Source organism: Geotrypetes seraphini, chromosome 9 (assembly GCF_902459505.1).
Source record: "Geotrypetes seraphini chromosome 9, aGeoSer1.1, whole genome shotgun sequence".
Lineage (NCBI taxonomy): Eukaryota > Metazoa > Chordata > Amphibia > Gymnophiona > Dermophiidae > Geotrypetes > Geotrypetes seraphini.
In genome coordinates, this window is record NC_047092.1 from 116,237,924 (window position 1) to 116,251,790 (window position 13,867).

General features: G+C 45.8%; 1 protein-coding gene across 3 annotated transcripts in view; it reads left to right on the top strand.

Annotated features, from left to right (window-relative positions):
* Positions 1-13,867, top strand: part of PASK (PAS domain containing serine/threonine kinase) — a 514,076-nt gene that overhangs the window by 249,307 nt on the left and 250,902 nt on the right. For all 3 annotated transcript variants that reach the window (XM_033957505.1, XM_033957503.1, XM_033957504.1), the window contains one exon: positions 5,803-5,971. In XM_033957505.1, coding sequence (XP_033813396.1) covers positions 5,803-5,971 — 169 coding nt within the window. The remainder of the gene's footprint in view (positions 1-5,802; positions 5,972-13,867) is intronic.

The window sequence follows — 13,867 nt, forward strand, 5'->3', positions numbered from 1 at the left end:
CTTGAAACTTGACTTCCTGTTTTCAGGAACTACGCCTGTTTCCAGGGAGATGTTGATGAGAGGAAGGATGGAGTCTACAAAGGCGTCTTTTGCCACCACTAGGAGGCATGGTGGACAGGTTGGAGCCAGAAGGGTGAATTGTGCATAGTATCTCAATTTTGTTGTCACGGGAGACTGTATTGAAGTTAGTTAGGTTCCTAGTTGTGGTTTTAGTTGTTTTGCCTGAGTCATAGGGAGACAATGTCTGTAATGTAGCGAAGTCAAGGTGAGACCATATTATGTCTACTTTGTCACTGAAGTAGTCTGAGAGGCTTTCACTATCGAGTTCAGCCCTCTGGATACGATCTTCCCTGGCTCTTCCCTTGCCTCTCACTGGAAGGATGGAAGAGAAGACCACCTGCACCTCCATCTGCTTCAGCTTCTCACCCAGGGCTCCAAAGTCTTCAGGAACACCTTAGAGAATATACCTGAAGACGTTGGAGCCCTGGGTGAAAAGCTGAAGAAGATGGAGGCGCAGGTGGTCTTCTCCATCCTTCCAGTGAGAGGCAAGAGAAGAGCCAGGGAAGATCGTCCAGAGGACTAACGAGTGGCTACACAGATGGTGCAGAGAGATGGACTTTGGATTCCTGGACCATGGAGAGGCACTTCAAGGACTACAGGGATTAGACAGGCTCCACCTGACCAGAAGAGGGAAAAACGTTTTTGGTCGATGGACTGGCTCGCCTGCTCCGAAGGGCTTTAAACTAGGTGAGTTGGGGGAGGGTACCCACTCTCATCCTGGTGTGGTAAGTAACCATCCTGGTGTGGTAAGTAACCGCTCCATTTCTGAATCTGAGTTAGGTACTCACGTTGTAGACAGTACTGTAGGGGACAAACTAACTCAAACGGGAAAATCTCCATGCAGACCGGGCAAACATAAAGTATGGAAGGCTATGTACGTTAATGCCCGTAGTTTAGGCAAAAAAATTCTGGAATTAGAGATGGAAATGAGGAACGCACCTAGATGTGGCAATATCTGAAACCTGGTTCTCAGATTCCCATGGATGGGATAATGGCTATACCAGGATATAATCTTCTCCGTCGAGACAGAGAAGGCAAAACCGGAGGAGGGGTAGCACTATACATCAAGGAGGACATCAAAGTTACCAAGATCATAGGTGTCAAGTATACTGGGGAATCCCTCTGGGTGAACCTTGCCAGGGGAAATGACTAATGCCTGTATCTTGATGTTGTATACAGACCTCCAAGACAACAGGACGGCATAGACAAAGAATTAATCAAAGACATCGAGACCATCACTCTGCGTGGAGCCACTTTACTGTTGGGGGACTTCAATATGCCTGATGAAAACTGGAACAAACTTTCAGCTACGACCAGCGGCAGCAGAAGGCTACTAACCTCTATATTGGGAGCACGACTCAAACTGATGGTATTGGAGCCCCCTAGGGATTAGGCGATTCTGGACCTGATACTCACCAATGGAAATAGTGTCACAGAGGTTTCGGTAGGTGATGCGTTGGCCTCCGGTGACCACAACATGGTGTGGTTTCACCTCAGGAAGGGATTCACTAGGTCAAACACATCAACAAAGGTCCTTAACTTTAAGGGCACTAACTTCAAGAGCATGGGAGATTTTGTCTGAGGCGCTGGAAAACCAGGACACAACAGATAGTGTGGAGGTACTGTGGTCAGCTCTGAAATCCACCTTACAGGAAGCAACCAACTTCTCTATAAAAACCATAAATAAACGACGGAGAAATAACAAACCCCAGTGTTTCTCCGCGGAGATCTCGGAACTCGTAAAACAGAAGAAAAGAGCATTTGTATCCTACAAACAATCACAACGACTGGAAGCCAAAGAAGCCTATCTGGTGAAATCTAGAACTGTTAAAACAGCAGTCAGAGATGCCAAACTCTGGATGGAAGAAAATTTAGCTAAGAATATTAAAAAGGGGGATAAATCCTTTTTCAGGTATGTTAGTGACAGAAAAAGGAATACAGATGGGATAGTGCGCCTAAGGAAATCTGACGGTAACTATGTAGAATCGGACTCCGATAAAGCCGAACTACTAAATGAATACTTCTGCTCAGTCTTTACCTGTGAGGCGCTGGGATCCGGTCCACAGCTGCAAACAAGGGAGAGCTCAGAAGACCCGTTCCGGAATTTTGAATTTACCACCAGCAGCGTCTACCAAGAGCTATCAAGGCTCAAAGTGAACAAAGCCATGGGACCGGATAAACTGCACCCAAGAGTGCTTAGGGAATTGAGAGATGTCCTGGCGGAGCCGTTAGCCGCGCTCTTCAATCTTTCCCTAAGCACGAGAAAAGTCCCATTGGACTGGAAAACAGCTAACGTCATTCCGCTCCACAAATAGGGTTGCAGATCAGAAACAGCAAATTACAAACTGGTAAGTCTCACATCCATAGTGTGTAAACTTATGGAAACGTTGATTAAACACAAATTAGATACGATTCTGAATGATGAGAGGATGAGGGATCCCCACCAGCATGGATTTACAAAGGGAAGGTCCTGCCAATCCAATCTAATCAGCTTCTTTGACTGGCTAACGAAAAAGCTAGATAAGGGAGAGTCCCTGAATGTCGTGTATTTGGACTTCAGTAAGGCTTTTGATAGTGTCCCACACCGTAGATTATTGAACAGGATGAGCTCGCTGGGACTAGGAGAAACATTAACTGCATGGGTTAAAGACTGGCTCAGTGGCAGACTTCAAAGGGTGGTAGTAAATGGTACTCCCTCCGAAACGTCGGAAGTGATCAGTGGAGTGCCGCAGGGCTCGGTCTTGGGTCCAATCCTATTTAATATCTTCGTACGGGACCTGCCTCAAGGACTTCGAGGTAAAATTACATTATTTGCCGATTATGCTAAACTATGCAACGTAGTGGGCGGAGTTACTGGGCCCGACACTGACGCAGGACCTACTTTTACTGGAGCAATGGTCTACTACTTGGCAACTGAGTTTTAATGCCAAAAAGTGTAAGGTTATACACCTTGGTAGCGGAAACCCATGCAGAACTTACACTCTGAATGGCGAGACCTTAACAAGAACTGTTGCAGAACAGTAATCATTAGTGAAGATATGAAGACTGCTAATCAAGTGGAGAAAGCTTCATCCAAGGGTAGACAATTGCTGGGTTGCATCCGAAGTAGTTTTGTCAGCTGAAAGCCTGAAGTGGTAATGCCGCTGTACAGGTCCATGGTGAGACCTCATCTAGAGTATTGTGTTCAATTTTGGAGGCCACATTATCAAAAGGATGTGGTGAGAATAGAGTCGGTTCAGCGAATGGCCATTAGGATGGTCTCAGGACTCAAGGATCTCCCATATGAAGAATGTCTAGTTAAGTTGCAGCTATACTCTCTCGAGGAACGCAGAAAGAGGGGAGACATGATAGAGACATTCAAATATGTTACTGGCTGTATTGAGGTGGAAGAAGACATCTTTTTCCTTACAGGACCTACGGCGACAAGGGGGCATCCGTTAAAAATCAAGGGTGGGAGATTTCATGGTGACATTAGGAAGTATTTCTTCACCGAAAGAGTGGTTGATCGTTGGAATGATCTTCCACTTCAGGTAGTTGAGGCCAGGAACGTGCTCGATTTTAAGAAAAAATGGGATAAACATGTGGGTTCACTTTGAGGATGTGCTTAGGGGGATGGTTCTTCAAGTGGGCAGACTTGTTGGGCGATGGCCCTTTTCTGCCATCATACTCTATGTTCTAAGATATTTATTGTCTCCTTGTGATGTTGTGAGTATATTTTTTGTTAGATTGAAAAGGTTTTTTTGATCTATTGAAGGTCTTTAAGAGTTGTTTAGAGTAGTACTTCTTTTTAGCCTCTAGGGTGGTTATTTCCATTTGGATCTGTCACTATTTAGTCTGGATTTGTACCATTTCCGTTCCACTCTCGTTAGTTCTCTTTTCTTAATTCTTAAGTTGTCAGTAAACCAGGTGGGAGGAATGTTTGCGGGGGTAGCATTTGATCTCTTTGACCGCGACCAGCCAGTCCACCACAGCTTCATCAACAGATTGAGAATTTGGTTAGGTGTTCCCCCTAGGTTAGAGAGGCCTGTGGAGAGATTCTCTAGGTTGATTGCATTGTTGTATATTATTTTTATGTTGGGGTTGTTTTCTGGTTGATGGTTATTTTGTATGATTGTGGTTGAATGTGATTAAATGGTGGTCGGACCAGGGTACCGGTTTGGTGGTACAGGCTAGGGTTTGTGTGGTGAGCGAAGTGTCTTTTGGAATAAAGACTAGGTCTAGAATGTGGCCCGCAGAGTGAGTCAGCGAGGGGACCATTTGTTTGAAGCCTAGGTCTGCTAATGACGTGATGAAGTCTTTGTGAAGTTGAAGTCTCCAAGTATGATGATTTGGTTGCATGTGATGACTAGTTTGCTGAGGATGGATAGTAGGTCATCTAGGATGGTCATTGGAGAGTGCGGTGCTCTGTATATCAAGGTGAAGGTTAGGTCTCTGTTGTTACCCATCGAGAAGGTGAGGCACTCTAATGTGTTTAGTGTGATGGCCTCTATCAGTCTTGGGTTGAGGTTGGACTTAATGATGTCAGCTACTCCTCCACCTCTAGTGTCAGTGTGTGAGCAGGCTATCACTTGGTATCCTGGAGGGCACAGCATACCCAGGATAATTACGTTATTATCTTTGAAAGCCAAGTTTCAGTAATCAGGAAGGCGTTCCAGTTATTATCTGTGAGGAGGTCATATACCTCCTCTTCTACGAAACTGCACGGGGAGCCGCACTGAATGGCCTGCGCTATTCCCAATGCTCATAGGAACTCAATGAGCGTCGGGAGCAGCGTGGGCCATTAAGCACGGCTCTCTGCGCTAAAAACCACTAGTGCGGTTTCGTAGAAGAGGGGGATAGTATAGAATCTTTGTTGTTTACAGATCTTGCATTTACCAGTGCCATTTTGAGGGTTTTTGGGAGGGGGGGGTGATGGAAATGGGCCTAAGGTATCGGGATCTTAATGGTAAGGATTTTCTGTGGGGAAAATTATAAATGTCACTATATCGGCCCTGGCCTATGATTACTGTGATGGGAGAATGCATGTTGGCAAGGAGAGTAATTTGCAATATGTAGAACACAGGTTGTTGCATTGGTATTATGAAGGCAATGAAATTTGGAGTGGCTAGGTTAAGGATATGGAGCTATAGTAGGATTTGGTTGGGTAGCAGGTGGGGTGTGTTTGGTTTGATTTGTGGGTGGGTCTATATTTGTAATGTGTGCCTAGGGGTGGGAGGGCCTAAGCCTGGTTTGCTGTGTGGGAGTAGAGACTTTCTTGAAGGGTCTCTTGGAAGTACCATATGCTATGTCAAAGAAAGCAGAGTCTGTTAAAGTCAAAGGAAGGAGAGATTTGGAGAGCCACTTCCAGTCTTTTGTAGTGATTGTGTAAAAGTCAGATTTAGGAGAAAAGTGCAGCTTCCAGTGTGACTTGCAGAGTATAGGTGAGGTAAATGACTGTCTTCAGTGTTGAAGCAGTCTTTTAGGCAGAGGGAACTGAAAATTATTTATATATATATATATATATATATATATATATATATATATATAAAATTAGCAGGTAAGACCGTATTTCTCTATTGTGCTTTTAAAGAAAGCATTTTTATAGTGATTAGTTAAACAATAATTAATACTCCTTTTATTTGTGTTTTGAAAGTTGAAAAGCTGAGTGGATGCTGCTGAGATAAAAACCTGTGAAGTTAATGGTTGCCTTAGCAGAAACTAGCATGATGTTTGCAGCACATAATCTTGCTTTGTGTGTTTCAGAGCATTACCTTCCTGATTCCTGGATTTTACAACTATATGGATGTGGTTGATGATACTTCTGTTTCACTTCCTCCCCTGGATGACAGGCTGGGGATGGTACATGAGGGTCCCGCCGGGGATAGCAGTGAAGGACAGAAGTGGGAGTTCAGCCTGCTTAAAAATTCTGAAGGTAAAAACCTGAAGTGATTAAATTCATATTGGATTTTATGATTGGGTACACTTTAAATAGCTAGTAACAAGTAAATTCCAAAGCTATTAACTTTTTCTTTAAGAAATAGCTGTTAAACTGTTTATCCCAGGAAAAGCAGGTAGCGTATTCTCACATATGGATGATGTCATCTACAGAGCCCCGATGTGGACAGCTTCACAAGCAGACTTGCTTGAAGAACTTTTAGAAAGTTTGCGACTGTCACACCGAACAAGCGCGAGTGCCCTCCCGCCCAACATAGGGTACATATCTCCTCAGTTCTAGTTTTTTCGCGGAGCTGAGAAGCCATCGCTTCGAGGTTCTGCATGAGTGTTCAAACTAGTTCGGTCTTTTTTGCCTTCTCTGCCACGGCTTTTGTTTGTTTTACTCCGAGAGTTGTTGGGTTACGCGTCGATAAAAAAAAAAAAAAATCTACTTTATTTGGACTTCTGGTGATGGAACCCGTTCCGTGGCCTAGTCCTGCAGACTTCAATTTGGCTGCAGCCGTCTTTACCTCGATGTCCCGTCCAATCACTTGTTTCACGAAGTGCAGTCGGTGTTAACGTGCGATCTCCATCACCCATCCCCATCATTGGTGTATTCAGGCCCTGATTCTCAAAAAGTGCGTCCCGATTTTAGGCAGCTGTAGGCGTCCTACAGCTGTCTAATCAGCCAATCGGGATGCACGTTTTTTTAAAAAAAATGCTCCCCAGACAGGCCGCCTATATTGAAGGCGAGGCCCGCAAGACACCTAGGCCCTGATTCTGTATAGGACGCCCAGGAGAGGCGTCCTATTCAGAATCGGCCTACACTAAAACCCCGATTCTGTAACCGGCGTCCATGTTACAGACGCTGGTTAGAGAATGGGGTTAGATTAGACACGGCCCGCTACACTTATTGCGGCAAGGGATCTCTCTGCCGCTATAAGTATAGCGGGCCGCGGCCTGTCCGATCGGATGCCCCCCCCTCCTACACTACCGACCGCCCCCCCCGACATTACTGATCTCCCTCCCACCCCGACACTACCGATTGCTAGCAGGAGGGTGTCCAATCCCTCCTGCCCGAAGATGCACCCCCCCCAACCCCCCCGGCGCTAACAACCTCCAAACTAACCTGTTCTTCAGGCCAGACGGTTCTTGCCCGTCCAGCCTGTAGGCCCGCCTGGTCGAAATGAGGCGGGCTCGCCCCTTCCCGGCCCATCCCGCCGAAGCCTAAGGCCTGATTGGCCCAGGCTCTAGAAGCCTGGACCAATCAGGCCTTAGGCATAGCGGGTCCGCCCATCCCCACTTAATCTAAGGCCTGATTGGCCAATCAGACCTTAGACTTAGTGGGGATGGGTCCCCACCCGTCCCCGCAAGAAATCCCTCCGTCCCCGTGAGTAATCCCCTCCGTCCCCACCCGTCCCCGCAAGGAATCACCTCCATCCCCGCCCGTCCCTATAAACTTCAGAAATAGTTATTTCATTTAATTATGCTACTGAATTAAAGGCTCTAGTAGAGACCCATTTAAAAATAAGCAAAGACACTTTATTAATTTGGAAATATTAATTGGGAAGAATACATACTTTGTAAACGGGTTTCTACCAGAGCCTCTAATGTAAATATACAATATAAATAAATACTCAGCTGATGAGAACTCCCAAGCTATCAGCTGAGGACTTCCTTTGCAGTTGGCCGGGGGTCCCTTTTGCCAAGCTTGGCAGGCAACAGTAGCGTCCCTGAGTCACAGATGCTGGTACCTCAGTGGCTCATGGATGTTGCCAGCAACTGCTGTGCTTGGTGGAGGGGAGTTCTGGCAGTCTCTAAAGGAGGTCCTCTGCTGGTGGTGCTTGGGGATCCCCACTAGTCACAGCAAGGGTCAGCAAGTACTTCAACACTGTAGAAATAAAACCAGAAATGCATTTCCTTTTCTTTTGAACACAATACAAAGACATCTGCTATATACATTTCCCAAAGCTAACATATTGAGTCCTCCCACCTTTGTTCCAGGTCTTTCTGTCTGTCTCACTCTCTTTGTCCTCCCTCTCCCCAGGGCCTGGCATCTCTCTCTCCTCAGTTCAGTGTGTTTCCCCTCTCTACCCCCTCTAGTCCAGCATTTGCTCTGTCTTCCTCCTCCCTTTTGGTTCAAGTCTGCATTCCAGCTCCTCCTCAAGGTCCTTTTCTGTCTCTCTCTCCTCTCTTCCCCTCCCCCCCCCGTCCAGATCCAGTGTCTCTATGGGTTTACAGTCAGCTAAACTCTAGGTTAAGTGGGATATTCAGTATTTAACAGACTATGGTAAATGGCATAAAGGAAGGATTGAGTTTTAAGCACAGTCCCATTTGACTTTGGCAAGTTAAGTCTTGAATATCAGTCCTTTACTAGCCAAATGCTCACTCCAGCCAAAAAATGTCCACAACATACCCGGTTTTCAGTGACCCTGAGCTCTTTAGGGACAGTGACATTGCTTTGAATATCCCCCCCCCCCAACCACCCGGGAGAACCCCCTCTTTGGTGCTTACAACAAGCTTTGGAAATGCTTAAAATCACCGAACTTAGCCCTGAAACAAAAACACCTTAGGATTTAAAAGCTTATTTTCCTCTTAAAGCGTGCAGTAAGGCAGCTCCTCTATGCCTAGGCCCAGTGAACCATCTCTATCCCTGACCTCCTTGCGACCTGGATTACATCTCTGGCGGGGGGACAACCGGGTGCTAGGGAGAACACTGCTCATCTTCCATTTCCTGCCAGCCCTGCCGCGGCACACATAGCCGACCGTAAGTCTTCCATAAGCCCTCCCTCCGACGTCAGCGCTGACATCGGGAAAGGCTTCCGATTGGCTATGTGTGCTGCAGCAGGGCAGGCAGGAAATGGAAGACGAGCCTCGCAGCAGGGCAGGTAGGAAAATCAGATGAGCCTCGCGGCTTGAGTTATATTGAACCCTGCAGGATCCCCGAGAGCACGAGTGGCGTCCCGATGGGATCCCCGCGACCCTAAGGGGCGCCCCACGGGATCCCCGTGACCCGAAGGGGGAACCCGCGGGATTCCCATCGTCCCCGTTCCCGTGCAGCTCTCTACTCCAAACTGAGTCTCTGGCCCTTCAGACAGAGAGTTTAGTCCTGCCGGCCGATCAAAGACCTGCACGCCATGCCTCAAGAGACCCTTCTACATCGAGGTCTTCCTCGCCAGAAGGCACGCCTGCATCAAAGATACCAGCTCCATTGGGATTGGTGCCTGTTTTCCAGGATATGCTGGAAGCACTTTTGCACAAGGAGTTTGGCAATATGCTTGCAAAACTAACTCCGACCTCGACTGCAGTCCAGCCTGAGCACTCTTCTACTTTACAAGGAGTCCTTGAGAGTGTCCCGAGACCAGCATGAGCACTTGTCTAAAAGAGAAGAAGTTAAGTCCTTGAGAATGTCTCAACCTCGATCCTCATCGAGTCACTCCTCGTTGCATCGATCCAGGTCACTGAGTCTCGCACTCCAGCTCTACTTTCCTACCATCCATCAAAGCATTCATTGAGGCAAGTCTCGACATCACCTCGACAGACTTGGGATTTTTCTGAGCATCGTCGTTCGAGGCAACATCAGGATGTTTCCTGCTCCAACTCTTCCAGGCGCAGGTCTTCCTTGCCAAGACACCGTTCACCGAAGCATTCTTCTTTGCCTCGAGGTTCTTCAAGGCCACACACTCCTTTGTCGAGGCACTCTCCAAAGGAGCATCATTATCAGCTGGCACATGGTTCCCTTGGGTCAAAACCATCATCCCCAGCTCAATCCTTTAAAAGGAAGCGTTCTCTTTCTCCTGTTCCTCCCAGAAATAGGTATTATTCTACAACACTACCTCCTGAATCAGATCTCCAGTATCAATATTCACGTGAAGCTTCACCTTCTTTCTCTACACTTCAAATATCTCGTCCTACTTCTCATGAAGAACATTCCTCGGCTGATCTGGTATCCTTCACAAAATTCCTTTGCCAAATGTCTAAGGATTTGGATATCCCTTTGGAGTCTGATTCAAAATACACAAAACCAATGTTGGAGGAATTGGAGATGCCTCATCCTCCCAGGGAATCTCTGAAGTTGCCTAGGAAATGGAATTCTTTAGCACACTTTCCAGCGGAACCTTAATACACCATTTTACATTCCAGCAGTCCTAACAAAATTGGAATCTCGCTATAAGACTGTACCTTGCAAGGGATTCGAGAAACCACAACTTTCGCACCAATCTCTGGTGCTCGAATTATCCTTGAAAATATTTCATCCTTCTAGAGTCTATGCAGTGGTCCCACCAGGCTGGGAGGGCAGGTCCATGGACAAATTTGGACGTAGACTCTAACAAAATTCTGTGGTGATGAATAGAATCTTGAACTATAATTTTGTTTTTACCAAATATCTCAAGCACTGGCTCAAGACCATGCCTTCGTTTTTCAAGTACTTGCTTCTGCATCGTTTGACTGAATTTCAGCACATGCATTCCACTCTACTGTATCTCAGCTATGGGTTCATATGGTTCAAGCAGCATATGATGCATTTGAAATGTCTTCACGAGTGACTGCTTTCTCATTGGCAATGCAGTGCTTGGCATGGCTGCGCATTGTGGACATGGATCCAAATCTACAAGATAGACTGGCAAACATTCCATGCCATGGCACTGAGCTCTTTGATGAATCCATTGAAGCAGCTACGAAACGCTTATCTGAACATGAGAAATCATTTGCTGCTCTCATTTGTCCAAAACCTAAACCCCTGGCAACTAGGAATTTCAAGCCTTCTGCATCTTATCAGCGGTGTTATCCACCAAAGTCATCATCATCTTATTCCAGATGGCCACCTAAGAAACAGCCGCAGCAGCAACATCAGCGAAAACCCCAGACTTTTTGACTGTCTCAGCTAGAGCATAACAACAATCTCTCTGCCTCTGTCTTCCCCTCTTCCATATGGGGTTGTCTCCATCATTTTTATCAATGATGGGAACTGATCACTTCGGACCTCTGGGTACTTTCAATCATCAAGGAGGGTTACTTTCTACAATTCCATCAGATTCTACCAAATCACCCTCCAAGAGAGTATCCTTCCAGTTTCTCACAGACCCCACTTCTTCTCCAGGAAGTACAAGCTCTGCTCTCCCTAAACACAATCGAGCCCGTTCCTCTGGAGCAGCAGAGTACAGGGTTTTATTCCCGTTACTTCTGTGTTCCGAAGAAGACGGTGGGGGGGGGGGGGGTCTTCGACCAATATTGGATCTCAGAGCTCTCAACAAATTTCTCGTTAAAGAAAAATTTTGGATGCTATCACTGGCATCATTGTATCCCCTTCTGGATCACAGTGATTGGTTATACTCTCTGGACCTCAAAGAGGCTTACACTCACATTCCCATTCACCTAGCCTCTCGCAAGTTCCTATGATTTCAGGTGGGAAATCATCACTATCAATACAGAGTGCTACCCTTCGGCCTGGCCTCCTCTCTAAACTAAACTAAACCTTAGGCTTATATACCACATCTTCTCTATAACAGTAGAGCTTGGCACGGTTTACAAGAAAATTAGAAAGGAGAACAGATACAATATGGATTTGAAATAGTATAGAGAAGAGCTGAATTTACAACTTTGAAAATAGCCACGTTTTCAGATGTTTTCGAAATGATTGGAAAGAACCCAGATCACATAGATGAATAAGAAAATCATTCCACAGCTCAGTGCATGGTAGTGATAGCTCAGTGCATGGTAGTAGTAGCAGCAGCTTTGCAAAGTCACGGTCTCCAAGTTTTCCCATATCAGCATGACTGGCTCATCAAAGACCCAACGTCTCAGGGGGTTACTTTAGTGACACAACAGACTATTTGGTTCTTGCAAAGTTTGGGATTCGAAGTCAACTTTCCAAAGTCCCAACTGCAGCCCTCTCAAACTCTGCAGTTTAATGGAGCCGTACTGGACACTGTGCAACTCAGAACATTCCTTCCACAACAACGTCAGGATACTCTCATTCGACTCTGTCACGAAGTGTCTGCTCTCACTTCAATCTCAACCAGACACATGATGGTCCTCCTTGGTCACATGGCCTCTACAGTTCACATGACTACTTTTGCCAGCCTTCACCTCAGAATTTCTCAGTGGACCCTGGCTTCTCAATGGGAACAGGCTTTCGACCTGCTCTCGCAACACATTACTGTGATTCCTTCTCTTCAGCAATCTCGTCACTGGTGGATGCTATCCTCCAATCTTTCCAGAGGGTTGCTGTTTCAAACACCTCCTCACTAGAAGGTTCTCACCACAGATTCCTTGACCTATGCTTGGGGGACACATCTGGATGATCTACAGACTCAAGGACACTGGTCCACCACAGACCGTCGACATCACATTAATCTGTTGGCACTCAGAGCAATCTTCAATGCTATCAAAGCTTTTCAGCACCTTCTTCACGATTAGATCGGGCTCATTCGTACAGACAATCAAGTCGCCATGTACTACATAAACAAGCAAGAAGGGACAGGATTTCTTCTCCTTTGCGAAGAAGCTCAGAAGGTTTGGAATTGGGCAATTCTTCACAACACTTTTCTGAAAGCTGCCTATATTCAAGGAGAGAAAAATGCACTGGCGAACAAATTGAGTCGTCTCTTGCAACCTCACGAATGGACAATTAATTCTCTGTCTCTCGATCGCATATTTTCCCAGTGGGGAACTCCCCACAACTTCAAGCTGCCACAGTTCTGCTCCAGAATTTACTCTCCTCACCAACTGGAGGCAGATGCTTTTCTCCTGGAATGGACGAACAAATTCCTGTATTCGTTTCCTCCATTTCATCTGATTCTCAGGACACTTGTCAAACTCAAAAAAGAGCAAAGCACTATGATTCTAATAGCTCCTCTGTGGCCCAGGCAACCTTGGTTCTCCCTTCTACTTCAACTCGGCATCAGGGAACCACTTCTACCAGTTTTTCTGTCTCTGCTTGCACAGAGTGACGGTTCTCTTCTTCATCCCAAGCTGCAGTCTCTGCATCTAAAAAGCTTGGCACCTCTTGACATGACTGCAAACCTACAGTTTTCTCAATCTGTTACAGACATTTTAGAGGCTTCCAAGAAATCTACCACCAGGCAATGTTACAACCAGAAGTGGACTAGGTTTTCCGCTTTGTGCGATCTTCATCACAAGGACCCTGAGTCTTCCTCCTTGTCTTCAGTTCTGGATTACCATCTTCAGTCATCTCAATCTGGCCTCAAATCAATCAATATTAGGGTCCATCTCAGTGCAATTGCTGCTTTTCATCAGCCGTTGCAGGGGAAACCTTTATCTGCTTATCTGGTGGTTTCCAGATTTATAAAAGGACTTTTCAATATCAAACCTCCTCCAGTGGTTTGGGATCTCAATGTGGTTCTTGCTCAGTTGATGAAGCCTCCATTTGAACCAATGTCGTCAACTCATCTGAAATATCTCACTTGGAAAGTGGTCTTCCTTATCACTCTCACATCTGCTCGCAGAGTCAGTGAACTACAAGCTTTAGTAGCGGACACACCTTTCACAGTATTCCATCACGACAAGGTGGTATTCCGAACTCATCCAAAATTCTTACCAAAAGTTGTTACAGAATTTCATCTTAATCAATCAATTGTACTTCCAGTGTTTTTTCCAAAGCATCATCCTGGAGAAACAGCTCTTCATACTCTGGACTGCAAGCGTGCTTTGGCTTTTTACTTGCAAAGGACTAAGCCACATAGATCTTCACCTCAACTCTTTGTTTCCTTCGATCCGAACAAGTTGTGTCATCCAGTTTCCTTTTTTTTTTTTTTACCATGAAAATTTATTGAAAGTTTATATAACACAAGAAGGGACAGAAAGGTTAACAGACAATGGAACAACAATAGCATCAACAAGCTTCAGAATAAACAAAATAATATCAATGTAC